This window comes from Populus alba, chromosome 15 (genome assembly GCF_005239225.2).
Source record: "Populus alba chromosome 15, ASM523922v2, whole genome shotgun sequence".
In the NCBI taxonomy this organism is placed as follows: domain Eukaryota; kingdom Viridiplantae; phylum Streptophyta; class Magnoliopsida; order Malpighiales; family Salicaceae; genus Populus; species Populus alba.
Genome location: NC_133298.1, coordinates 4,678,825 through 4,703,996, shown reverse-complemented (window position 1 = coordinate 4,703,996; position 25,172 = coordinate 4,678,825). Strand labels below are relative to the sequence as shown.

Below are 25,172 nucleotides of genomic sequence, written 5' to 3'. Positions count from 1 at the left end.
ATGTGTGTGTGTCCACTGAGATAGATAGATAGATAGATATTTGGAATATTTCTTCTGTCCGGGATCCCCTCACAACTAGTTTCGCCTCTTTTGAAATCCTTTAGTTAGCTTCAGATTTTGAACAACGAAGGCAGCCCCAAGATCCCAAATGGCAAACTAAAATTATAAATGACTTGATCCCACTAGGTGGATCCAAGCTAGGATCTTGTTTAAATGCGATGATCATTTTAAAAAAAAAATAAAAAAAACCTTGATGCACGTAAAACCATGATCCCCTAACATAGGATTGATTTCTGCAGACTTGCTTGATAACATCTTATGTATCGAAATATTTATAGATTAAATAAGGAACGATTATTGTGATTATTATTATTTTTTTTCGAATCATGAAAACAATGTATATTCATGTTACCTTGCTTCACTGTAGTTTCTTTGAATTAATAACAAATGATATCACTCCAACCAAAAATTGTTGGACTAGTTTTGAGTTTGTTATAAGAGAGATTATATGCATATTGACACGGAGTGCTTATATGGAAATAAAATGAAAATACGATGACGCTTGTATTGTTAATGAGATATGTTCTTCGTGCGAGCTAGATTTTTCAAAGTTAAACGTCAAAATTATATATATATATATATATATATATATATATATATAAAATATATATATTATATATATATATATATATATATATATAAAGAGTGCGGAGCCAGAGATGTAGTAATTCCCTTTTGACAGAAGTGGCCCATCTGGCCCAAAATTGTAATATGAGCAGTGTATTAAAGCTCTAACCATGTTTCCAAGTGCCAAGAAGAACTCGATCCAGCGATAACAAATCCTCAAACCTTGTTTTCTATTTATTGCCCTCTTACAGGCTTCTTATGGGCTCACCTGCTCTTAAATCTTAAATGAATACCTCCAAGAATCTTCAGTAAAAAACAAAAACAAAACCCAAAGATTTCCTTAGGAGCGCTCTTTAATTCCCATACTATTACAAATATCTATGGTTTGAAAATCTTAGGCAGCGTACGACTATATATTAAACTACGGGCAAAACACATGTTAGTCCAAAAGCCATTAAACCTTCTTGTAAACTAAAAGAAAAGAAAAAAAAGGCTTGCGCCTCTTTCAACTCTTCCTTTTGCATCTCTTTCAATGATCTCAGCTCATTAAAGGTAAATATTCAATGGAATCGACAGCATAAATCAAGCACTAACGACTAATCATTCTTGGGTTTAATGTTTATTTTGTTTGTTTTTTAAAATCAAGAAAGCAAACTTGCTGCAGTCACTGAGGTCGAAAGCTAGTAGATCAACGAGTTGAAGTTAACCACGTCATCTCAAAAGAGTTAGGCATAAGAAAATCGGATTATTAAATTCAATAAAACGAAGGATTCACTCCGTAATCATTGCCTAACTTGAGAGTTTAAAGTTGAAACAGAAGATGGTTGGTCGGAACTCGACCAATAACGAACTCCTACCAGGGCCACCTTAACAAATCCACGTTTCCCATTTTGCTCCGCGAGTCACGGAGCAGAATAGGACAAGTCTCTTTTTTTTTTCCCTCAAGAAAATGGCATATCTATGTCCAATTAAATTCATTGACAGAGATATCTTAAGTTTTGACTATTTGTAAGTAATCGAACCCTCACTTTTCATAAGTAGGTTTTAACTGTCTCAGCTTCCGTCAAATTAACTCACAATAAAATAGAAATTGAGTTATTTTTCGCAAAAATTAGAGTTGATTTGGCCCATGATCAATGGAGACGGCAACTCATTAATTGTTCTTACACCGACCAGAAGAGGCTACTTTCATTATAAGAGACGTTACAAACTGCAGCGATATCCATTGAACATGAGATTTACCTCTGTGCCAGATTTCTTATTTCAGTTTTCCTCTCTTTACCCTCCAAGAGTTTGCTCCTGCAATTCTCAGGTGTAAAATCATGGAGAGAAAAGTAATTATTTGAAATGGATCTATAGTCAAATCATTCGCAAGGACGACCTCCATTAATTCGAAGCCTTCGAAATAGGGGAGAAAATGAGAAATACTTGCTCCGGTCTTTGAAATTCGAATGGGAAAAAAATCAATCACTGTGCGTGACCGACCAGCATTATAATTCATCAGCCACGAAGGTGCATGCATTCTTTATGGGTTGTCAAGAAAGTTTCAAAACTATTTAATGCAGGTCATGATTCTAGCTATGGCATTTGCCATGCACTTTCACACGTTTCCAAGTCGTCACGACACTTGTGTGTGCTTATGCAATGATTCTTGGACTAGCATTGCCCCCAAATTTTATTGAGGAAATAGGGCAATATCAAGCTTGTTTATATATATATACATAGAAGCATATATAGCTAATTAGCAGTGTTAATAGCACACCTCAAGAAGAAGAAGAAATTGGCTGCGAGAAGAATTTTCTTTCTGGCTGCATGCGGCAATGACATTGTTCTCCGAGGAAAGAATATTGTTGCTCCACCCTTCATGAAGAACATTTTGGACAATTGCATTAATTGGCATTTGGTCATGGACATTGTCCATAACATTTCTCAGTCCAAGAACATTTGCAAGCAACCAGATCGAGCAGCCCTACCAGCCCCTAATTAAGACTTGATTTGCACGACTCATTAATTAAAGGCTCCAAACAGCAAGCTTGACCGTTAGCGGCGTGATCAGTGGTCTTCAAACCGGCAGCTTCCTGTGGTAGAGCCAAATGAAGACCTTCACTATTTCCACAGGCATGGGCCACGGGCATGGTAAAAAGTCACCCACCCGCCACATTGATTTCGGACGTCTTTGACTGGTAAATACAATTCCTTTCGAAACGTTGATTGGTGACCTTGATTAGGGGGGCACTATGACCCGTTTTTGTACCACTAACCAAAGACCTTCATGAACACACGTTTTAACGTTGACAATAGTCACAGTAATATTCCCATCACTGTTTTCCAATATTCTACAGTGCCCTTAAACGCGTATAAATACCCCCCACACACTGCCCTTCATTCCTCACAACAAGCTCCTCCTCGGACAAGTACAAAGGCTGTTACCAACCTTTTGAAGCTTAGCAAATCTTGGGCACCAAGTATCTGTTAATAATTCTAATCAGATCAGCTGTGCTTAATCATGACTTCTAGCTTCAAAATCTTGTCAGTCCTGGCTCTTGCCCTCACCATCTGTGTGCAAGGTACTCTAGGTAAGCAGAGACTTCTCTCGATTTCTTTATTTCTTTGCCAGTGCAAGAAGCTAGCTAGCAGCCCTTCTTGAAAGTTCTTGAATTTTCTTTAACAAGATCCTAATATATGGTATTATTGTTTCAGGAGAAATAACATGTGAACATCTTGACCAAGACACATGTGCCTACGCAATCTCATCGTCCGGCAAGCGTTGCGTGCTCGAAAAAAGTGTAAAAAGGACCGGAGAAGAAGCATACACTTGCCGCACATCTGAAATTGAGGCTGATAGATTAAGGAACTGGATTGAAACAGACCAATGCATCAAAGCATGTGGACTTGACAGAAAGTCACTTGGAATCTCATCGGATTCTCTCCTTGAGTCTCGCTTCGCACAGCAACTTTGCTCCCCTCAGTGCTACGATAGCTGCCCTAACGTTGTCGATCTTTACTTCAACCTTGCCGCTGCTGAAGGTAATTAATTTAATCAATAAACATGCCCATCATTCAATAATAACCGGCAATGGAACTCAGGTAAATTATCGCAGGCCACTTACAATGATTTTCATTTCTTTGTTTCCGCAGGTGTGTTCCTCCCCGGATTATGTGAGGCACAAGAGGGAAATGTCAGAAGAGGACTGATGGCCGATATCAAAAGTGCTGGTTTTGTTGCACCAGGACCAGTGAAGGCAGTGAAATACACATATGCCCCAGCACCAGTAGAAGCAGTAACATACACAGCTGGTTCCCCAGCAACGCCACCTTATTAATTAACCCTTATGCAAGGGATCGAAAGCAAAGGAAACAAAAGTATGCATGCAGATATTAGCAAGTGACAATAAGGAGTAGTGGCACCAACCAGGATTTCAACAGCCGGCCGGCCTTGAGTAGTCCGCCATTAGCATGATGTGTGCATACTATCATGTGCTGTGTTGGTCATTTGAATCAATAAGGTGTCACCCAAATGTCTTAATTAAAGGTAGATTTTGTGAGGAATGTTTGTATTACTTACTTTATGTTCTTGGTTCATCCTCCTATAGATATATAGCTAGTGTCGTGTTTTTGCCTAAGAGCAATCCATTCAGTTGTAAGTCATTGGCAACCTTTTCTTTTCGATTGTTTTATAAATACAGCCCTACTTTGTTTATTTTATGGCCTTGATCGAATAAGTTTCTGCTTACGCCTTCTTTTGCCTCACCAGGAAAGCCAGCTGGTTGAAGAGAGCGTTACATATCCAGAGCAAGAGTACATAGCATTGACTTTTTTTAGTAGTAAAATTATCCTGAAATCAACCAAGTTTCGTTTATCGAGATTAAGTCCCTCGCACTTAAATCGATATATTCACGACAATTCCCCCCCGAAATCCTCATCATATTCAAGGCTTGAACAATAACACAGTAATAATACCGCTTTTTGTCAAATACGAAAGTTGGTTTTAAGTGAAAAAGAAAGAAAGAAAGAAAGAGTAGGCCCGTGTGTTTTGTTATTGTTTTCTTGAATTTTGGAAGGCAAGCTCTCGTTATGTATGAAAGGGTAACGGCATAATTGGGCTTTTCAACGGGGTTATTGTTCTGATTCCCTTAAGAACCTACATTGTAAAGGTTAGTAGATATTCGTCAATTTTTCTCTAATTTAAAAAAAATAGAAAAAAAGTTAAGGTAATGTTAGTATTTTTAAAGAAGTAAAAAAAAAAAAAAAAAAAAGAGATTTGAACTATTCACTTAACCATCAATAAACTTGGTTAATTTAATAATATATATATTTTTTAAAAAATCATATAAATAATGCAAAACAATACATTAATTAACCATAAAAAAAAAAAAAAAACTTTGCTTGTATTATACTCATAAGGAGAAGAAGAAAACACCCTTTAAGATTAATTGAATACCGCTCAATCATCAAAAAAGAGCTTATTGAGATATTTTAAATATCATTACAAAAAGATCTATAATAACATCAAAAGAGCTATCAGAGCAACGATTCATAAAAGCAAACTAAATAAAATATCATGAAAATTCTATAGAAAAAAATAATGGAGTAGAATCGTTAATTAAAAAAATAACAGATTGAAGAAGAGAGAGAATTAAAGAAAAGGATTGCACATGCCTAGCTGGAGATCATTTTGGAACATCAATCGCACCTGGACAAAGGGGGATTATTTTTTTTGGATAATTTCTACCCACCAAAAACAATGCCATTAACAGCCTATGTCAGCTGAGTCTTTTGCATTTGCCAAGTCACTGCGTATATTGAAGGGGCGCTTAATAAAATTATGCGGCCATGGCTCCTGAGCAGCGGTGGTCGTGGTTGCTATCAGAATGTCATGGCTCTTCAAACCACGTCAGGAACCAAATTAGAATGAATCCATAAATTGGAGAAAAACACATGTTTGACCACTGAGAGAAACGTGTAGCCCAACTTCCTAAGTCCGGCTTGAGAGTATAGCCCAGCAACCTTTTCGATTGTTTTATGAGTATAGCCCATCTTCAATTCCTTGATCGAGTAAGTTCCTGTTTTTCTGGCCTTCTCTTGCCTCGCCCGGAAAGCCAGCTAGAAGAGAGCCAGCCTTGCATGGACCGGTTCTTTAAGTCCTAAAATTATCCTTCCTGGGATCAATTTAATAGTCATCAGAACAAATGTCCGTACACTGTTGAAGAACAGAACAGAAGATACATGAAGATTCTTCGGAGCATTCAACAGCTGTGCACTGTCAGGGATTAATTAATGCACAAGTTATGATACATGTTTCCATAAATTAAGCTAAGCTTTGATTGTGTTCCGTACATGCACGTGTGTGTGTGGAGAGGGAGAGGGGGAGAGGAGCTGAGTGCATTTAACTCTTGAGAAAGCAGAGGCATCCTAACGTGGATCTTTGAGATTTTTCGTGTTTCCTGTTTTCTGAGTGATAATGTCAGTTTGTTTTATGTAAAGATATATATACATGGCAGTGTATGTTCAAGGGTCATCTGCCCCTTCGTGTAGTCATGAGTCCATAAACAAACATTCCTCTCCCTCGTTAAATAATAATATTAATAAATAATAATAAAAAAGACTATGGGAAGGAGGAGGAGAACTTTTTTTTGTACTCCTTCACGCGATACTATTCGTTGAAATTACGTGTCCTTTTTATTAGGCTTGGCAATTGGCATGTAAGGAAAAGCCTAGGTGCAAATGGGCCAACACACACCTAGCCTTTTTCTTTAAAAAAAAAAAGAAAAGAAAGGAGCAATGTCGCATTGTTTGCTATATTATTTTTATTTTAAAGAAGGACAAGTCGTTTGTTTTTACATTGTTTGATCACCTCTAGTAATTAAAAAAATCAAGATTTGAGTGTTTACATTGTTGGACAGCCTTGCTCAGTATCCAATAAACAACCCCCACGTATACATGCTGCAATGTCTACTTGTCCCCAAGCAGCAAACGTCAGCCTTTCCAAGAATCAAGAAGAAGAACTCAGGCACTAGGCTTCCCCGCGCGTGTTCTCACCGTCCACCTGTACAGATAAATATTGATATTCTCCAGGCAAATCGATCCCCGACATCTCTTCCTGTTTATGATGACTTAAGTTTAACTCAATCCTGTAATGAACTAATTGTTGCTTGCTGTTTCAATCCACCTATATAATTCTTATGTTTTTTTAATCCGTTTTATGATCTAGTTCTCTCCAGCTCCCGTTTCTATTCCTTTTCTATTTATTTTGTTTTCAAATCCTTATAAATATAAATAAAAAAAATAATATATTAGGTAGGGAGCTTTGACTTGGAAATAACGCGTCTGTGTAAAAAAAAAAAACTATTGAATTAAGGACGGAGAAGGGTAGTTAAGTGATATTTAATGAATCTCTACACCATAGAGACTAGTAGTAATTAGTAATTAGTCCTACTTGAACAAGGATTTAATGTGCCTTGAAATAACCGATCCAAAAAACATTAATGCTTCCTTTGAGTTGTAACTTTAATTTTAATAAACTTCACCCCCATCCTAAACATATATTTAATTTAATTTAATATTCACAAAATACAGGCCATGAAATATCACAGTGATGGGCACTGCACCGATCACCACTGACCTCAAGATTTTCCCATCACGCCACGTGTCAACCTCCACCAAGTGAAGCCTCCACCGAAGATTTCGCCAGCTCTATCTCCCCCCCTCTGACCCTCTCTGTATATATATTAACGTGATCAGTTTCAGATTTTCTTCATCGCAACGTTCCTCCTCTCTCCTCCTTATCTCTTCTCCTCTCACAAAAAATGGCCACTCCAACACTCACCGGGTTGTTAAAACGGGTCGCTGGAGAATTCCCTAACCGTCGAGCCGTCTCTGTTTCTGGCAAATTAGATTTAACTCACGCTCGTCTCCATGAAATCATCGAGCGTGCCGCTTCTCGCCTTGTTGCCTCTGGAATTAAACCTGGAGATGTTGTTGCACTTACGTTTCCAAACACTGTTGAGGTTTTTAGTTTCGTTTTTTCTCGTAAAATCAGTTTTGTTATGTTTTGTGTATATCTAAATATCAATGCTTTTTTCAGTAGTATTTGGATTTTAAACCAGGTTTTTTGTTTACGTTAAATTTAGTATCGCAACCTTAATTCCTAGTTGTTTTTGTTTTGATGATTACAGTTTGTGATAATGTTTTTGGCCGTGATACGGGCCCGCGCCACGGCAGCGCCGTTAAATGCAGCCTACACTACGGAGGAGTTTGAGTTTTATTTATCAGACTCAGAGTCCAAGCTATTATTAACCCAACAGGAAGGACACAGTTCTGCTCAAGCCGCAGCTTCCAAGCTTAAAATCCCTCACGCCACCGCCACATTCAGCGGAGCAGATTCTGAACTCAATCTTTCCCCCAGTCCAACTGAGTCAGACGACCCCAATTTGATCAGCCAGCTCATTAACGACCCATCTGATATGGCTCTGTTTTTGCACACGTCAGGCACCACAAGCCGGCCCAAAGGGGTGCCACTGACTCAGCTCAATTTGGCTTCTTCGGTTAATAACATAAAATCGGTGTACAAACTCACCGAGTCAGACTCGACGGTGATAGTCTTGCCGTTGTTCCATGTTCACGGGTTGTTAGCCGGGTTATTGAGCTCGCTCGCGGCCGGAGCAGCTGTGGCTTTACCATCTGCGGGCCGATTTTCGGCTTCAACATTTTGGAAAGACATGGCCACATACAACGCCACATGGTATACCGCTGTCCCTACTATACACCAAATAATTTTGGACCGGCATTTTAGTAACCCAGAATCGGTTTACCCAAAGCTTCGGTTCATTAGGAGTTGTAGCGCCTCGCTTGCCCCGGCCATATTAGCTAGACTCGAGGAGGCATTCAATACACCGGTCTTGGAGGCCTACGCGATGACGGAGGCGACCCATTTGATGTGTTCGAATCCATTACCGGAAGACGGGCCTCATAAGGCGGGGTCGGTTGGTAAACCGGTCGGTCAAGAAATGGCTATATTGAACGAGAACGGGGTGATTCAAGATGCTGATGTTAGTGGCGAGGTGTGCCTTAGAGGTCCAAATGTGACAAAGGGCTATAAACACAATCCGGAGGCTAATAAGGTTGCCTTTCAGTTCGGGTGGTTTCATACGGGTGATCTTGGTTATTTCGACTTGGATGGTTATTTGCATCTTGTGGGGAGGATTAAGGAGCTTATTAATCGTGGAGGTAATGTTAATTATGATTTAATTCAAAGTATCATGGTACAAAATTATAGATTGGTCGGAGAGTGAAGTGTTCCATTCTGGGTTCTGCCCTCTTCAAATTACTCTGTTGATTTTGACCTCTTTGTCAAGTTGCAACAAAAGGTTTGATGAAGACATTTGCGTGGCCATCTAGGAAGCTATGATGATTCTTACATCTTGTGAATTGTTGCTTGGCGTTTGTCACCCTAGCTAGTTCATTACAATAAACACAAATTGCCAGCACTTGTGTATATGAATGCGACATCATATCCTCATCGAGGTAGCTGACCTTCGCTCCTTTTTTGTTTTTTTTGGTGAATGATCTTGTTTTCAGGGGAGAAAATATCACCAGTTGAAGTGGATGCAGTGCTTCTATCTCATCCTGACGTTGCTCAAGCAGTTGCTTTCGGAGTTCCCGATGACAAATACGGCGAAGAGGTAACACAATTTATTTCCTCCACTATCAAGCATCAACCATCCTGTCTAGTTAACACCTCATTAATTCTTGATCCCACTAGGAGCCACATTAATTGTTAGCATTATTAAAAAGGGGGGGGAAAGAAGAAGAAGCTGCTTTTGTTGCCGACGTAGTAATATAGGCAGAGTCCAGTCATAGGAAGTAGCATTTACTTTTATTTTTCTATTGTTTTCCTGACAAGCACGGACAAAAGTTATCGGTCATATGTTACTACTTTTATTTAACCAACTGTTGGCTTCTATGTCTTATTTCGGCATGTGATTTGACGAGCGATGGCAATGAAATACCAGCTACAATTCTTGATCTCAAACTCTTAATTTCAAGAGAAGTTGGAGGTTTTCTAACACCTAGTTTTGTTTCATCGATAGATAAATTGCGCCATAATTCGTAGAGATGGAACAGACATTGACGAGGAGGAGGTGCTGAGGTTTTGCAAGAAGAACCTAGCAGCTTTCAAGGTCCCAAAGAAGGTCTTCCTTACAGACTCCCTTCCACAGACGGCCAGTGGGAAAATCCAACGAAGGATTGTATCAGAACACTTCCTCGCTCAAATTTCAACTGCTAGTGTCCCCAAGTTTGGTGCCTAAATACTGTCATTTATTTGCTCTACTCCAAAATAAGTTACGAGGTCGACAGATAGATTGAAGCAATTCATCTTTTGCAAATGAGATTTACGTAGTGGGGAATAAACACGTACGTTATTTTCGTTTTCGGAAAGTAATAACTCTCCTAATTATTTTTTTGGTGACAGTTGATCTGTTGCTTCAACGCGCAAATCTACCTATTACGTTAGCATACATGATGATGCACACCTTAATTAACGAGTTGTTTTCTTGATGAATACATGTATATATATTTGGTAACGTAAATTGTCCTAGTTATTGCGATACAGCATAAAAAAAAATAAATTTAAAACAAATTGAAGATTTTAAAAGTTATTCCTGAAGATATTGCTATTAATTAGAGATTAATTCAAAAATATTGGACAAACAAACATTTGAATTCCTGCAATTAACTTAGGACTGTATAGTTACAAAAATTTTACATTAAGTGCAGAGGCTTGTTACATTGTTACAAAAATAAAGAGCATTGAAGTGGAAGCAGTGCTTCTACCTAATCCAGACATTGCTGAAGCAGTTGCTTTCGGCGTCCCCGGTGACAAATACGGGGAAAAGAGGTAACACGATTAATTTCCTCAGGCGCCATCCTGTGTAGTTAACAGCTCATCAACTCTTGATCCCACTAGCAGCTACATGTAATTGCGAACATCAAGAAAAAGAAAAGGAAAAACTTTGGATGCCGACGTAATATGGGCACACTGTCCAGTCATTTGGCCGCACTGTGATTGAAACATATACCTGAAAGTAGCAATTTAGCAAAAAAAAAATTCTTCCTCCTGTTTTTGTTTGTCTTTTCTGACAAGTACTGGCTAAAGTTATTGGCCCGTTTGTTACTAAATGGATGCCAATTAGGTCATGGAGGGCCTTTTGTAACTATTTTTGCCGATAACGTATGGAGATGGATCGATATGGAACTATAAAGGGAAGTATTTAGTTACAGTATGGTTGCTCACAGGAAATCTGGGTTTTTGGAACCTTTTAGGTCATGGATGTGACTAAACTTTGGTGTATTATAACCAGGTCAGATTGAACAGCGTTAGGAGTTGTAACCAAGTGGAAACCATCTCCATTTTTATTACCTTGGCCCAACTTAATTCTGGGCCATTTTCCCTGACAAAGGGATAAGACTGGGCAAAATTCTGATTCAATCTTGGTGAGCTGAGCTGGGCCTAGCAATTATAATTACGAAACTGGACTTAGAACTGGGCAGAAAATAAACAGAAGCCTGTTGCAAATCCCTCCTTCCAGTCTACAGCAAAAAAAATTAAAAAATAAAAGAGAAGCGAAGAGAGAAAATACATTGCCACTGTAAAACCCTACACAAATACACAGCTTCCTCTTAGTCCAAGCTCCTCTGAAAACAACCTCTGTCGTTCTTCTTTAGCTCTATACTTTGAAGACAAGATGGTGAGCAAAAGGCAGAAACTAGCACGAAAGATATACAAAGAAGAACATCCAGAGTTGTTTCCAAAACCAGAACCAACACCACCTAACGACCCCAAGAAGAAGAAGAAGAAGAAGAAGAGCTTGTTCAAGAGAAAAAATTCTGACCCAAAAGACCCAAATAAAGCAAATAAAAAAGGGTTTAGAAAACACCCTCTTAGAGTTCCTGGTATGAAGCCCGGTGATAGTTGTTTTATTTGCAAAGCTCAAGACCATATTGCCAAACTTTGCCCTCAAAAAGATGAATGGGAGAAGAATAAGGTTTGTTCCTTTTATTGTTTTTGGTTTATAGTTCTTTGAAAATTTGAGTCCTTGTGAATTTTTAGAGAAAAACTATTTTTGTTTTACTTAGTTTGATAGGTGATTCTCATAAAGTTTGAGTCTTTGTTGCCTGGTAGGTATTGAATTGGTTAGAGAAAAGTCTTTTTTTTTTTAGTTTGATATGAGTTTGTGCTCTTGATAGTGTTGCAGCTATGAAATTTAAAGAAAAGTAGTTAGGGAATTGGATATTATGTGCAGACTATGTTTATAATTGAAGTTTTCTTGCTCATTGAAACGTTGATTTTATGGCTGGATGTGAGACATTGTTTAGTTAAATGAAGAAATTGATGGTGGTGTTTTTGTGTTTTAATGGTTATGGCTGCAGATATGTTTGCTTTGTCGGCATCGTGGGCATAGTCTGAAGCGTTGTCCTAAGAAGAACGATGAGACTATGGATCAGAAATTGTGTTACAATTGTGGGGAAACAGGGCACTCTCTTTCTCAGTGTCCTCAGCCTCGAGAAGATGGTAATTCATCTTTCAATTGAGTTTAGATAGCTCTAGCTAGGGTGACTTTTCATATGATTTTCTTATGCAATTAGTTTCAAAGGAAATAAAACATCTCTGGGTATAAAATATTGTGTGATTAGTTTCTTTATTTCCTTCAATTGTTTTGATTGATTGTTTATTGGTGAATGCAACTTGAATACTGGTAAATCAGAATCATTCTTTTAATCGTCTATGGAAAAGTGGCATTGTCCATGTATTTTTTTTCTGATAAACAAAAATGACTGAATTAGAATTTTGGAATCAGCTATGTTATAGATTGTTTATGTAAAAACTTTTTCAGTTACCAGTGGTAGGACTTGGAAATTGGTCACCAGGAGTATTCTTGAGGAGAGGTGAAATTGACTAGATAAGGACTTCAAGATTTAGTTCCATATGTATGGCATTATACATGGTGTAAAAAAGATGCAAATTGCAATCCTATTAAACATAAAGCATGACTCATTAAAAGGAATTCAACTTTCCTTGTAGAAGTTATTAAGTGGGAGTGAATTCAGTAGTGAGCTCAGTAACCTCTGGTTTTGTTAAGAGAACTGGACCTTTTTGATACTTCGACAATGCTATTGTTGTTATGAAAAGTAACCTCTCTCTTTGATAATGCAGGGGGGACAAAGTTTGCCAATTGCTTTATCTGTAATGAACGTGGACATTTGAGCAAGGACTGTCCTAAAAATACTCGTGGCATATACCCAAAAGTATGTGGAACTTAACTATTTTCTTGGTTGCTATTGTCATAGTGCACACTATGTTCCTTTCTTTGATGGTGGGGGCAACATACTTGGTATCTAGATAGATGCTCAATCGACTTCCATCTCAAGCCATCTAGGCACCCCACCCATCCATTATTTTTTACATCTTAGAAATATATTGCTTTTAACAGGGTGGTTGCTGTAAAATATGTGGTGGTGTAACACATTTGGCTAGAGATTGTCCCGATAAGGGCAAGAGAGGTGACACGGCCTTTGGCAGAGGAGGTAAGCATAAACATGCAAGCTTTTAACTGCTATTTTTTAAATTTTCTGCTTATACATATCTTGAGTTGGTTACTTGAGATTTTATGCAGAGAAGACAATTGCTTCTTTTTTTCCTGCATTGAGCCTGCCCCCCTTCTTATGTATATTGCAAATTGTTGATGTTGTTTTAAGTTCTGTAGTATTTGGATGTTGTTTGTGCACGTCTACAGTTCAGTTCTTTATGAAATAGTTCAAAGACAAGTGTAGTTAGAACTCTTGACTATAATTTGAAGGCTCTGGATGTCATTCTCTTTCTAAAACATTATTAGACAACAGAAAGAAAACAGGAAATTGGTAGTGCTTGATCAAGAAAGTTAGCAATTTTGACTGTATGATCTGATACTGACTACTTGAGCTGGCAAAAATCACGATGATCCATTGGAATGGTAGATAACAGTATTTTGTCTTGAATGCTTTGTTCTGTCAGTTGAAGCATTAATTTTGTAGTCTCACAGTAATAGGATCGAGGCTGAAATGACATGATAAGTCATATATAATCCTGATATAATGTGCTAACTCACTACTTGGGTCACAAAATGAAATATGAGCTGCATGGGAATGTGACTTGATATGGGAATTGTAAAAGATATGGTATTTGGGTTGCAAACCAGTACTGTCATTATATGATTTTTGCTAATGATTCTTGTCAACATTTATATCCCTTAAAGATCATATCTGTTCTTTCTTTCTTCTTCTTCATTTTTTTTTTATATAATGTGTAATATTTTACTTACCCGTTACTTATCTCTGACTTTCAGCCATTGGATGGGAAGTAAGGCCTACTGGGCGAGTGACTAAGTTTGTAAGTGGAGATGAGCTTGATGATGATTTTATGACAGAAAACATGTTTAGCATTCCAAAAGACAAGTCAACTGATTCAAAAGTTGTTCCTCCCGATTCAAAGGATGGTCATGTAAAATCAAAGAAGAAACAAGGTCCCAAAATAGTGAACTTTGTAGGATAGAAACAGTCTTGTGATGAATATGACAAAGCTTTATCTGTAACATCTTTTCCAGTTTTACCTTTTTCTGATGTTCCTGTGTTACCTACAAAGAGGCAAATCATTTTTGTGTTGAATAGGTGTCACTTTCTGCGGTGCTCAATAGCTTGCACTTAAAAAATTGATTAAGTTTTTGTTCTTGCCACTTGAATTGTAGATTTTCCTTTCCTTTTTCTTTGAGGATGATCTGTTTAATTACTCTTTTATCAGAATTTTTCATACTTGACTAGTTAAATTTTTGTGATCAATTTGCACATGTTCTTTAATCACAGTTCGATTTTCCACAGCTTTACAGAAGCCTACCTAGCCATTTTCTGTAAAAAATAAAAATAAAAATAAAAGCCCTTGAAGATCATTGACCAATACCTTCATAAGATTATTATAATTACATGCAACCCTTGTAATAGAGCACCCTTTTTCCCAAAATAATACAAGCCATCAAGGTTGATACTTGATAAAGGGGGTGAGCGGCCAGAGGGCAGGCACAACGTGGCAACATTAAACAGTTGGTGTTTACTATTTTTGCTGTCTTTGATACACGAAACCTTCGTTGTGGACATGATAAGCCTTGAAATGTTAGGCAATTCTCAACCCATGTTTTGCCCCTCAAATCTCTCTCCTTCCCTGTATTTGTCTAAGCTCTCAGTGTATACCCCAAGTTAAGGATCTCTATCCCCTTCTCTTCTATTTTCCCATCTTTCCATTCCATTTTCCTTTCTCTTCTTCCAGCCGGGTTCTAACAAGGCTTTTGCTCTCTTTGGAAGGCAACATGGTATGCTCCTTCTCTCTAACCTTTTTGTTGTATATATTCTGATAGTTACGATACGATGGCTAAGAAAAAGAAAGCATCTGCCATTAATCTTCTACATTGATTTGCATAATTTATACAGAACCTAGCATGATGTGCTGTTGGATCAAATGCGTGGATATTCAATAAGCATTGCTGTTTCATCAAATTTTTCGTTGGGGCCTTTTCTTTTTTTCTTTGTTTTTTATTTGAGCATCAAGGTCGTTTCTGTTCACTCATTGAATTTAGCTGCTTAAATGATTCATGCCCTATAATTTCAATCACCATGTCTATCATTAAATATGACCAGTTTCGTTTGTTCTAGGCTTTGAGAACTACTCTGATTACTATTATTTATCTTTGATGGTTGAATGTTTGGAAACCTGCCACTAAATCAATATGGTTACTGCATCTAGTTTGAATCTTGTAACCACGTCGGAGAATTGAGAAAGATTTGAAGGAAAAGGGAAGGAAAAAAAAGGCCAACTAATGAAAATTTCTGGCCAGGATTGTTAATATATTTTCTAGGAAATTCTGTGATTCGTGTATTTTTATTCTGTTCTCTTCACATTTGGAATAATTAGGCGAATGCAGCGTCTGGAATGGCTGTTGATGATGAATGTAAGCTGAAGTTTTTGGAACTGAAGACAAAGAGAAACTATCGATTCATCATTTTCAAGATTGAATCTCAGCAAGTGGTGGTAGAGAAACTCGGGAGCCCTGAAGAAACCTACGAGGAATTCGCTGCTTCCCTCCCTGCTGATGAGTGTCGCTATGCTGTCTTTGACTATGATTTCATTACCAATGAGAATTGCCAGAAAAGTAAAATCTTCTTCATTGCATGGTAATTTAACAGTTCCTCAAATTTCTTTACATTTTCTTTCGTATAATGCCTAGCTCAAAAACCAATAATCAAGAGCAAACTATGCATGTGATTCTGGCTATAGGCTGTCCTCCTTGTTGGGTCTCCATTTTGAACAAGATATGTAAAATGCTAGCTAGACACAGCATAACTAGATTGCTTTTTCTTTGTAGGTCACCTGATACATCAAGGGTGAGAAGTAAGATGGTTTATGCAAGCTCCAAAGACAGATTCAAGAGGGAACTAGATGGCATTCAAGTGGAGTTGCAAGCAACCGATCCTAGCGAGATGAGCTTCGACATTATAAAGTCCCGAGCTCTTTAGACACTGTTCTTGTTTCTTCTTTCAGCAATCATTCTTGACAAATTACATTTTGCCGGTGTTTATTTATTTGTTTGTTTGTTTTATATGTTTATTCTTCTAACTTGTTCTAATTCTCGTTATATGAATTTTATGTTAAACCTTCTTGTTTGATGTAATATTATGCATTATTTTGTCATGTTCAATACTTGTTGAGATATTTGCACTACGTTAGTGTCTAAATACTCGGAACTATTCCTGCTTCTCATCGATCGAGAGATCACTGATATGATGCCTTTGATGAAATGAATTAGCATTCTGTTACTGAAATGAGGATTGATCTTATGACAAGTGATGAACTTCTAATATTTGGAAAAGAAGAAGCATAAACTAATCTACAACAAGACACTTCAAGGAAGCAGATCACATCTAGCAGAACTTGCGGACAACATCCTGGATTTCTACCCCATGCGATCCAAAAACTGAAAGTCTATGTGCCTCCATCTCCTGTTGATAATCAAGGAGCCAAAAACTCACCACAAATCCAAATGCCATGCTCACATAAAACCTATTCACTTCCTTGTGCCCTTGTCCTTCTCCACCACCTTGAATTTTAGGTGTTACATCAATTTCAGTGCTGCAAGGGGGATCACTAGAATCTCTTGATTTTTCTATGAACCAACTTGCAGGTGAAATCCCTTAAGCATGTCAAGGCTGACGTTTTTGGAGAAGATGAAAACAGAATATATGTACTCTCTGTTTTTGGAGAACTTGGGGTACAAATATGACTGTGTTGTACATAACTTTTGCCGGACATCATCTCAATCCTTGCTTTCATGCTATAATCAAATGTTTTTTTTATATATATATATAATAATTGAGTGTATTAATAAAAAAAAATTATTTAGAAGATTACCCTTGAAAAGTTGAAGTATTGTTTATAGCAAACTAAAATGAATATATATATATATATATATATATATATATATATAAAAGAGGGAATAAAAAGAAAAAACAGTTAAATTAGTAATTTGTATTTGTCCATATTTGAATACTATTTGCACTTCAAATAAGATTGTTATCAATATAATTGAAAATAGATTTACTACACTTTAGCCAAACCGATAATCTATTTAAGATTAAAGAGAAATTAACATTCTAATATGGATGCATTTTATTAAAAACCAGTTTATTTTTTATGAGTCAAACACTCCATGCTATGTCAAAAGAAAGGAGATTCAAAACTCGAGTATGAAATGTACCTTTAATTAAAGAAAGGGATGCACAATAATACTCCTTATTTTTGTAAAACTTTTGTCCATAATTGCCAAGTATTAAGAACAACATAATAACAAATGATCCAAAGTTTCTTGCTTATTGCACAAAATAGACATATGGATTGCTCTATTAAAAGTAATCCATGTTTGAGAAGAAAATCACATGTACAAAGTTGATTTTGAATTGTCAACCATATAAATATTTGTATTTTGGATGGAGTCATTTTAAATTATACATTAGATTTGAAATAATGAAATCCTAAAAAAATACAATCATGTCAATAAAAAACTGCACGATTTGACCAAATAGTTATCATTCTTATCTAAGTTTCAAATCTTTCAATTTGATTTATTTTGTGAAAGATATACTTCTTCTAAAATATCATATAAACTTTATACGTGTTCATACTAATAAAACTTTCATGTCCATAATTTATTTAACCACAAGCTCATGTTGCTTATTTATCCTTTCTTTATTAGATAAATTATACAGACCTAAAAACTATAATTTTAAAGGTTTATCTCTCACTTAAAAATTCTTCTAAAAAAATACAGTCTTATCATTTTATATTTTAAAACTAACACAATTTATAATTGAATCTGGATATCGTTTCCTCTCATTTAACTACTAATATGATGCATCTCCATAAAGTTCAATTATACTAATTATTTTTAATATCCATTTGGAAAGCATTGCTTTGTTTATACTCACAAATAACCAATTCTCATAGCATCTCTATCAATTTTACCCTTATGATTAGATTTACCCTTGTTTTATTAAGAAAATGCTTGCTTGTTGGTTTTGTTAAACCATCATTTTTTTTTTTTATTGAAAATATGCTAATCATGAATGTACTTTCAAGTTTTTTAAAATATAATTAAAAAATATGCTACAGTTTTCTGCTATTTTATGGCTTTCTCAAACTTCTATGCAGGTTTTTTTTTTATCCTTGGCTGCCTCTTCCACTCCGAGGATGCCAACTGATTTATCCCTAGCTATTACTACAAGGAAAAGGCTCCATTTGTCCTGTTTAAAATACTTGACAAGTTGCGACATTGAACATCATTTGCATACAAAGTTCCAGCTACCCATGCCTGCCACTGAAATTCCGAGGCAGTCAAATCATGGCATTAACATTCACACCTTCAATTTTTTTCCGTTCCGCCTAAAATAATCGAAACATTTTATATTAATTTAAAAAATAAAACAAAATAAAATAAAATTCATCTCATTTTAAATCTCGATCTGTTCCGGATTTTTCAGTTAAATTCCACCCGAAGTATTTCGGTTTCATTCCACATGTTCCGTTCCGCTCTTAAAAAGCCATTGAATTAAATTGAACCTTACTCAATTTCATTAATTAAACCACCCGATTATTAAAAAACTCTTTTTCATTACTATTTTCAATAACAATGATATTAATAATATTATTAATAATATTAATTTTTTAAAATTAGATTTATCACTAATATATATAGTTTATATTCATGTTTTTTTTTCATGTTTATATTTTATAGGAATTTGAGCAAAACAAGGGATGTTTTAGATTTTATTAGCCACTTGATAACATTGACCTAACTTTACATTTAAAATATTTTTGTTAAAATATTTTACTTTAATAATATTTTGATATTTTATTTAAGTTGAATTACTTTAAGTTAAAGATCTATTTAACCATGACTATTTAGAAATATTTTAAAATTTAAAATTATATTTATTTAGCATTGTGTTTGTATTGCATAATTTATAATTAATTTATCTTGAATATGAATTATATATATATATATATATATATATATATATATATATATATATATATATAGTACAACCCCGAAACGGCACGCCGAAACATTCTGAAACTGAAACATTTCATTCTAATTGAAAAAACAAAACACCTATCGAAACGGAATTCACAAGCTTGCCATTTATAATTAATGGACATGGATGGCAACAAAAAGCTCTTGTTAACAGGCTACGACTACAATGCAGTGGCAGGTTTGTTTTGGGGCATTGCTACTTACACAGTAATTACCATGCATTTTGACTATCTGATGCTTTCAGAATAGTTTATTTACAGGTGGAAATCAAGGGATAAAGAAAGATGAAGAAGTATGTTGCGAATATCCATACTGGGCCATCCATGTCCGAAAACAAGCTTTGGGAACCCAGAAGAAACGTAGAACAATGGCATTCAGGTCTGCAGTCTGCCTACTGATCAAGAGTGTCACTCCGCTGTCTTTGTTTCTGATTTTACAACAGATGAGAATTGCCATGACTGTCCTAGTGAAGAGGTTCCAAATGTGATTCCTGCATCTATTGTTCTTGGATCAGTTGATGCAACAGATGAACGACGAGCGCCAGCGGCAGAACTAAAGTTTAACGATCATTTCTGTCACGTTACTAGCTGTATAATCAGAAATTTAACGGACAACTAGATATTAAAACATAAATCAACGTAACATATTCTATTACAGATCATCAGAACAAACATATATATAAGCAGCCTACGGTACTGTCTTGATAAAAGATGTTTATTTTATAGAATTCGTTCTCGGCTAACATTATCATCAAAAGATGTTTATCCGTCTCATAGCGACAAAAATGGAAAGAAAAGTTATTCAAGACTATATATTTATTTATGTGCATTGAAAGATAAATACCAAGACTATATAGTTGTAGCTAAGACTGCTTAATTTGATTATCCCAGTATTCCTTCTCCCAAGCCTCGACTTGTTTTATCGAATTGCCATTTCTTTGAAAAACAGAATGGAGCGATGGAGGATCATAGGGAGGAGGCATGGTGCATGGACTTGTGTCTGCAGGACTCATCACCATGGAGTCCATCATAAACTTCTTCTCTAGACCATTTGCTGGGCAAGCCATTGCTTCTGCACATAGTTCAATAGCTCTTCCAGGTTTAGTAGGCTTGAAGGTTAAGAGTTTAGCATACTCATTCAAGAGATGAAACATGTAGTCGTAGACATAATCCATCTTCAAGTCCTCTTGAATGAATTCACTTGCCGCTTTTCCCATTGCCTGTGCCTGGCAATCCAGAGAAAGAATGTTGTGTGCCAATGAGAAATCTTCTATCCTCTAATGTTAATGGAGCAGTAGAATGCCATAAATGTTTTTACCTCTTCACTATGGTTGTTGCCCCATTCAACAGCGAACTTAATGGATCTGCACTTGTCATCCTCCTTAATAGGCCAGTAGTGCCGGTTGGGCACCAGACTTCTTGTGAAGAAATCATAATAATGGGGTTTCACCAGTAAGGTAACAGAGTCACAGGCAAGAATGTATTTTTCACTGACTGACCACGCAGACCCTTCAATGTAGATTTTATACCTGCATCAATTGCATTACACGAGCACAAACAGTGAGCATTCATCGCATGAAGTAAACAAATTTAACCAGATAGAAACTAAAGATTGATTTTATTTTTATTTTTTACTTGTGAACGCATTGGTTTGCCAAGTTTGATTGCTGGTATCCTTGCTGTGATTCTTTAATCCAGTCCTGCAAGAAAGATTTTGAGGCATCATAAAGCTGTTGTATGATCACAACTCAGATCATCGTGGAGGACTGCTAGCTAGGAGCAGCCACGCTCGTTGCGGCTGCCCCATCTGGATCGACCGTGCATGGCACACGCACCAACGAGATCCGCCGGCTCGTGTGAGGCAGGAATGGTCCAGATGGGATCCACTGGCTTGTTGTTACCTGAGCATAGACACGAGCATTCCAGTCTTGGGTTTCAGATGCATGGCATTTCATAAGGTCTTGCCTCGTTGCAGCCACAGATGGATTTCCTTTCCAAAAAGCGTAAGGTTCCCTTTCCATCCATTTGGTGATCTTGTTTCCTTCTTTCAAGTCATTCGACAAAGACTCCCATGGCTTTATATTAACCTCTGGCCTGAGCCACCGACCGCGGTATTAGCTAGAATAATAAAACTAGAAGAAAAACAGCAGAACATACCACTCTATTGGGAAAAATGGCTTCGAGGGTCTTACCATCCCCAGAAGGACCAATCAGGAAAAACAACGTCGAGGGAGGCGTCATCACCACAATACCGAAACAAAGCAGGCGGGGACGTGGCATTGGGCCCACTATAATCGCTTGATCGAACAACAGGCCAGTCAACACAATCAAACATCATATCCAAATCAGGCAATTTCCCGGGGTACTTCCTCAGTAACTGTATGATTCCCCACACTGTAAAAGTATCTCTTGTCTGAAAAGACTTTCTATATCTTTCCATGTATGCTTTGCCATTCACAATCACCAGTCTAAAATTCGCTGTCCTTTTAGCCCTTTCTACCATGTCTCTTGAGATTCCCGTGTGGGCCCATGGACGTAAGTCTTCGTGGATCCAACGGAAGTGCTCGGGACACGTGGAGACTGATGGACGGTCTGGACCTTCTTGAGTGCTCGTCGGGTAATTCGTGGGGCATTTTCGTCTGGGGTTGAATGCGGTGCAATTGACCGGGTACTCGGTTTTGTTTCGGGGTATTTTAGGGATTTTGTCAGTCAAAAATGCTTTCACGACCGCGCTGCCACCAGTAACCTGCAAACACGTCAAAAGAGAAGAAAAAAAGAATTGAAATATCTTAATATATGAATTGGGGTTTAGAAAGATAATATTTTAATTTTAATTTAAAAGTTTTTAAATTGATTAATTAAATGCATAAAAATATTACATAAATACATATAAATGATTTTAGAAATGCTCAACTATTTCTTTTAATTGAGTAATTAATAATAAATTATATTATAAATAATTTTGTTATTTTTCTTGTATTTTTTATTAAATATTTAAGGTTTTTTTTTTTTAAAAAAAAATATTGCTCAACTTTGCAATTTTGAATGCAAAAGCACTCAAGGTTATTAATAAAACACATGCATGTCAAGTTAATTTTTATGGGACCTGTTATATATTTTACAAAAGAAAACCTTTTTAAATTAAACCCTTTTTTATCTCTAGTACTACTAAAACTAACTAGCTTTTAATTGCACCCCTAAATCCTCCTTTTTCTAAGTGTAAAGGCATGAGATCATTCCTAAAATTATGTGGAACAACACCATACACCTTTATCAACTGAGTTAGCTAGCTAGCATTCACTAATAAAATGCATTACAATATTTTTTGAATTATATTCTCATGCAAGCAAATGAAGAAACATAAAATTATCTGGACCCCCCCCCCAAAAAAAAAAAATAATAAATAAAAATTCATGAGAGCATGGAACTCGATGTTTGGGAACCGAAAAAGTCAAATACCGGCCAGTAAAAGGGCTCCAGGTATTGTGCTAGAAAAGTATATAAAGCAGACTCGAAATTATCATGGAAGTGGGGGGACCTCTGACATGAAAGAAACAGCATCAACAGGTCAAAGACAACCTGCGTACCACCAATTATTCATCCGAATTTTGGTGAACCGACACTCTCCCATTCGAAACTTCGCCGGTTTCCATTTATTTTTTTCCCATAAAAAAATGAAAATTATATACCATTACAATTTTATTATTTATCTCTTTTAATAAAAATTAATGAGAAGATCACTTGTCAATAAATCGGTGTCGTCTGCAATCATAGCTGCTAAATTAAGCATGACCTTGAATGATATGATTGATTTGAAGTGAATCGAATAATGCATTAACTTGGTTCGGTTTTGGTAAACTGGCTAACCTGACTACTGGTCGGATTAACATAAAAAAAAAATGTTAAGAACACATGCTTATGATGATTTTCGAATAACACTTGTGTGACGGAGGAGATATATATATATATATTTCGTAAAATAATCTTGATCAATACTCACAGTGGAGTCGAGGAGACGCGTGCAGACCAACGCGCCGACGAAGAGGAAAAGGAGGAGGAAGATGACAGCAGACGATCTAGCTGGTAACTTCATGAATGGCCGCCAGATCATACCTTCTGAAAACCTCTGCTTCATGCTATTACTGATCTCTCTCGTTTTTTATACCTTTTGATGACTTGGAGATCTGACAATCATGTTACTTGGATGATATCCTCAGATGGGCGCTTCAGTTTTGGCTGATTTGAGCTCTGAAACACATGATTATGAGCCTTTTTTTCCCTTAAACCACACGTGGGGTTGAGGGAGTTTCTGTTCTTTCTTCTTTTGAGTTTCCAAGAAACAGGGACAGAAGTCCTACATATATGATCTATGTTACTTACAAGCGAGTTTCCACAGTGAGTTTTGACTTGGGGGGCTTTATAGCTAAGTAAAAGAGAGAAAGGAGAGATTTTTCAAGTACAGCTGAGCAGAAGGGAAGGAGAGACAGAGAAAGAGGAGATGTCAGGCGACTGGTGAGGAGATCCAAAGTAAGGCGGTTTAGAGAGGTAGAATCTCGTGATAAGGCGGCTGTTTGCTGTATGTTTCAGTACTTCTTCTTACAGCAATAAAGGAAGAGAGTAGTAATGGGACATAGGTGCCTTGCTTTATTGCCTAAAGAAACCGAAGATGGGGGCGCTAGCTACTGACAAAGCTCAAACATAGGACTGGATCGACTTCCAGATCATAATTGCTCTACTACATAACAGATGAGAGGATGACCTTTTTCTCCTTATGAGGTTATGTGGTGTACTCGAAAGTGCCTTGTTCCTGGGGGTTCATGTTTCACCACCCATATCGCTCATACACACAAGATTTCAGCTACGGACTTTGGATTTGAAAACCTGGCTCACATTTCGGCCATTTTAACTAGTGGAGGTAGATCTTAATTAGGGTTAGTGGTGTCCAGCTAGATATCGAAGGATAATTACGTTCTTGGATCTAGTAAAGAGTTGATTGTCAAACAAGTTATTGCTTTCTAGGTAATTGACTTAGGGTCGAAAAGAAGTATCTGGAGTGCTCAAAGCTCGAGGAAATTGCATCCTGATTGTCTCCGTTGAGCAAGAAAATTAAGTGGAAGGAAGAAAAATATGATTGGGGGTTATGGAGATTTGGATTTTCAAGGGTAGCTGTGCTTGGTGAAGGGGTGGAATCATGGAGAGTTGACAAAAGAAACACTCTACTAGACCAGTTGCCTCTCACAATTATGTCCGTATAGAAAGGGAAACATACGATGGTAGATACATGGTGGGTGGTAGGGTGAGTATAGTGTACTTTTCCTTCAAAAAATAAACACATTATTATGCGCGCACATACACATAATTGCAAATCAGATCTAAGAAAAAGAAGTATCTGGAGTGCTCAAAGCTCGAGGAAAGAGCACTCTACAAAAAATATATTTAAAACTGAAACGAAAGAAAATAATATGAACTCTATCATTATTTTCATCTTCAAGCAGCCAAGAGAGAGTGATGGGATGTTAACAAATCTAAGCAAATTAAGACACCTTCAGCAAGTCTAGAAAATAAGATGAGGGATAGGGTGGAATAGTTGATTTTTCATAGTCACCTGTAGTAGAAGCAGTGCAATGAGCAACGCTGTCCTCCTTTCCTTTAGAATCGATTCCGAGCATGGCTTTTCAAGCAATTTGCCGCAAGAAATAGCTAAAATTATAATATGGTGAAAAATGAAGACATAATATGAAGTAAAAAACCAATAATTATAGAAACTACAACTTACTTGTAGAAATCAAATTCTTCAAGGTCACTATTAATTATATATATATAAAAAAAGGAGAAAGTATAAGGTAAAACACATTGCTATCAGCATATAACTTCACTC

The 25,172-nt window shown here is 36.7% G+C and overlaps 5 protein-coding genes across 5 annotated transcripts; 4 read left to right on the top strand and 1 right to left on the bottom strand.

Annotated features, from left to right (window-relative positions):
* Positions 1–3,010: 3,010 nt before the first annotated feature.
* Positions 3,011–4,327, top strand: LOC118056261 (uncharacterized). The gene is made up of 3 exons (XM_035068418.2): positions 3,011–3,203; positions 3,328–3,654; positions 3,766–4,327. The coding sequence occupies exons 1-3, from the start codon at positions 3,134–3,136 to the stop codon at positions 3,948–3,950; spliced, it is 582 nt and encodes a 193-aa protein (XP_034924309.1). The 5' UTR covers positions 3,011–3,133; the 3' UTR covers positions 3,951–4,327.
* A 2,905-nt stretch (positions 4,328–7,232) lies between these two features.
* Positions 7,233–10,217, top strand: LOC118056260 (oxalate--CoA ligase). Its single transcript, XM_035068417.2, has 4 exons — positions 7,233–7,634; positions 7,803–8,853; positions 9,205–9,308; positions 9,717–10,217. The coding sequence occupies exons 1-4, from the start codon at positions 7,434–7,436 to the stop codon at positions 9,933–9,935; spliced, it is 1,575 nt and encodes a 524-aa protein (XP_034924308.1). The 5' UTR covers positions 7,233–7,433; the 3' UTR covers positions 9,936–10,217.
* Positions 10,218–11,222: 1,005 nt separating this feature from the next.
* On the top strand, positions 11,223–14,426 carry LOC118056309 (uncharacterized). Its single transcript, XM_035068483.2, has 5 exons — positions 11,223–11,672; positions 12,058–12,199; positions 12,842–12,933; positions 13,119–13,212; positions 14,010–14,426. Exons 1-5 carry the CDS (start codon positions 11,373–11,375, stop codon positions 14,213–14,215), a joined length of 834 nt encoding a protein of 277 aa, XP_034924374.2. The 5' UTR covers positions 11,223–11,372; the 3' UTR covers positions 14,216–14,426.
* A 139-nt stretch (positions 14,427–14,565) lies between these two features.
* LOC140954629 (actin-depolymerizing factor 7) lies at positions 14,566–16,680 on the top strand. The gene is made up of 3 exons (XM_073404892.1): positions 14,566–15,023; positions 15,623–15,882; positions 16,074–16,680. Exons 1-3 carry the CDS (start codon positions 15,021–15,023, stop codon positions 16,222–16,224), a joined length of 414 nt encoding a protein of 137 aa, XP_073260993.1. The 5' UTR covers positions 14,566–15,020; the 3' UTR covers positions 16,225–16,680.
* Positions 16,681–19,995: 3,315 nt separating this feature from the next.
* On the bottom strand, positions 19,996–24,521 carry LOC118056259 (uncharacterized). Its single transcript, XM_035068416.2, has 6 exons — positions 23,295–24,521; positions 21,487–22,040; positions 21,196–21,388; positions 20,930–20,994; positions 20,613–20,823; positions 19,996–20,520 (listed from the first exon to the last, which is right to left on the bottom strand). The coding sequence occupies exons 1-6, from the start codon at positions 23,427–23,429 to the stop codon at positions 20,158–20,160; spliced, it is 1,521 nt and encodes a 506-aa protein (XP_034924307.1). The 5' UTR covers positions 23,430–24,521; the 3' UTR covers positions 19,996–20,157.
* Between the last annotated feature and the right edge of the window lie 651 nt (positions 24,522–25,172).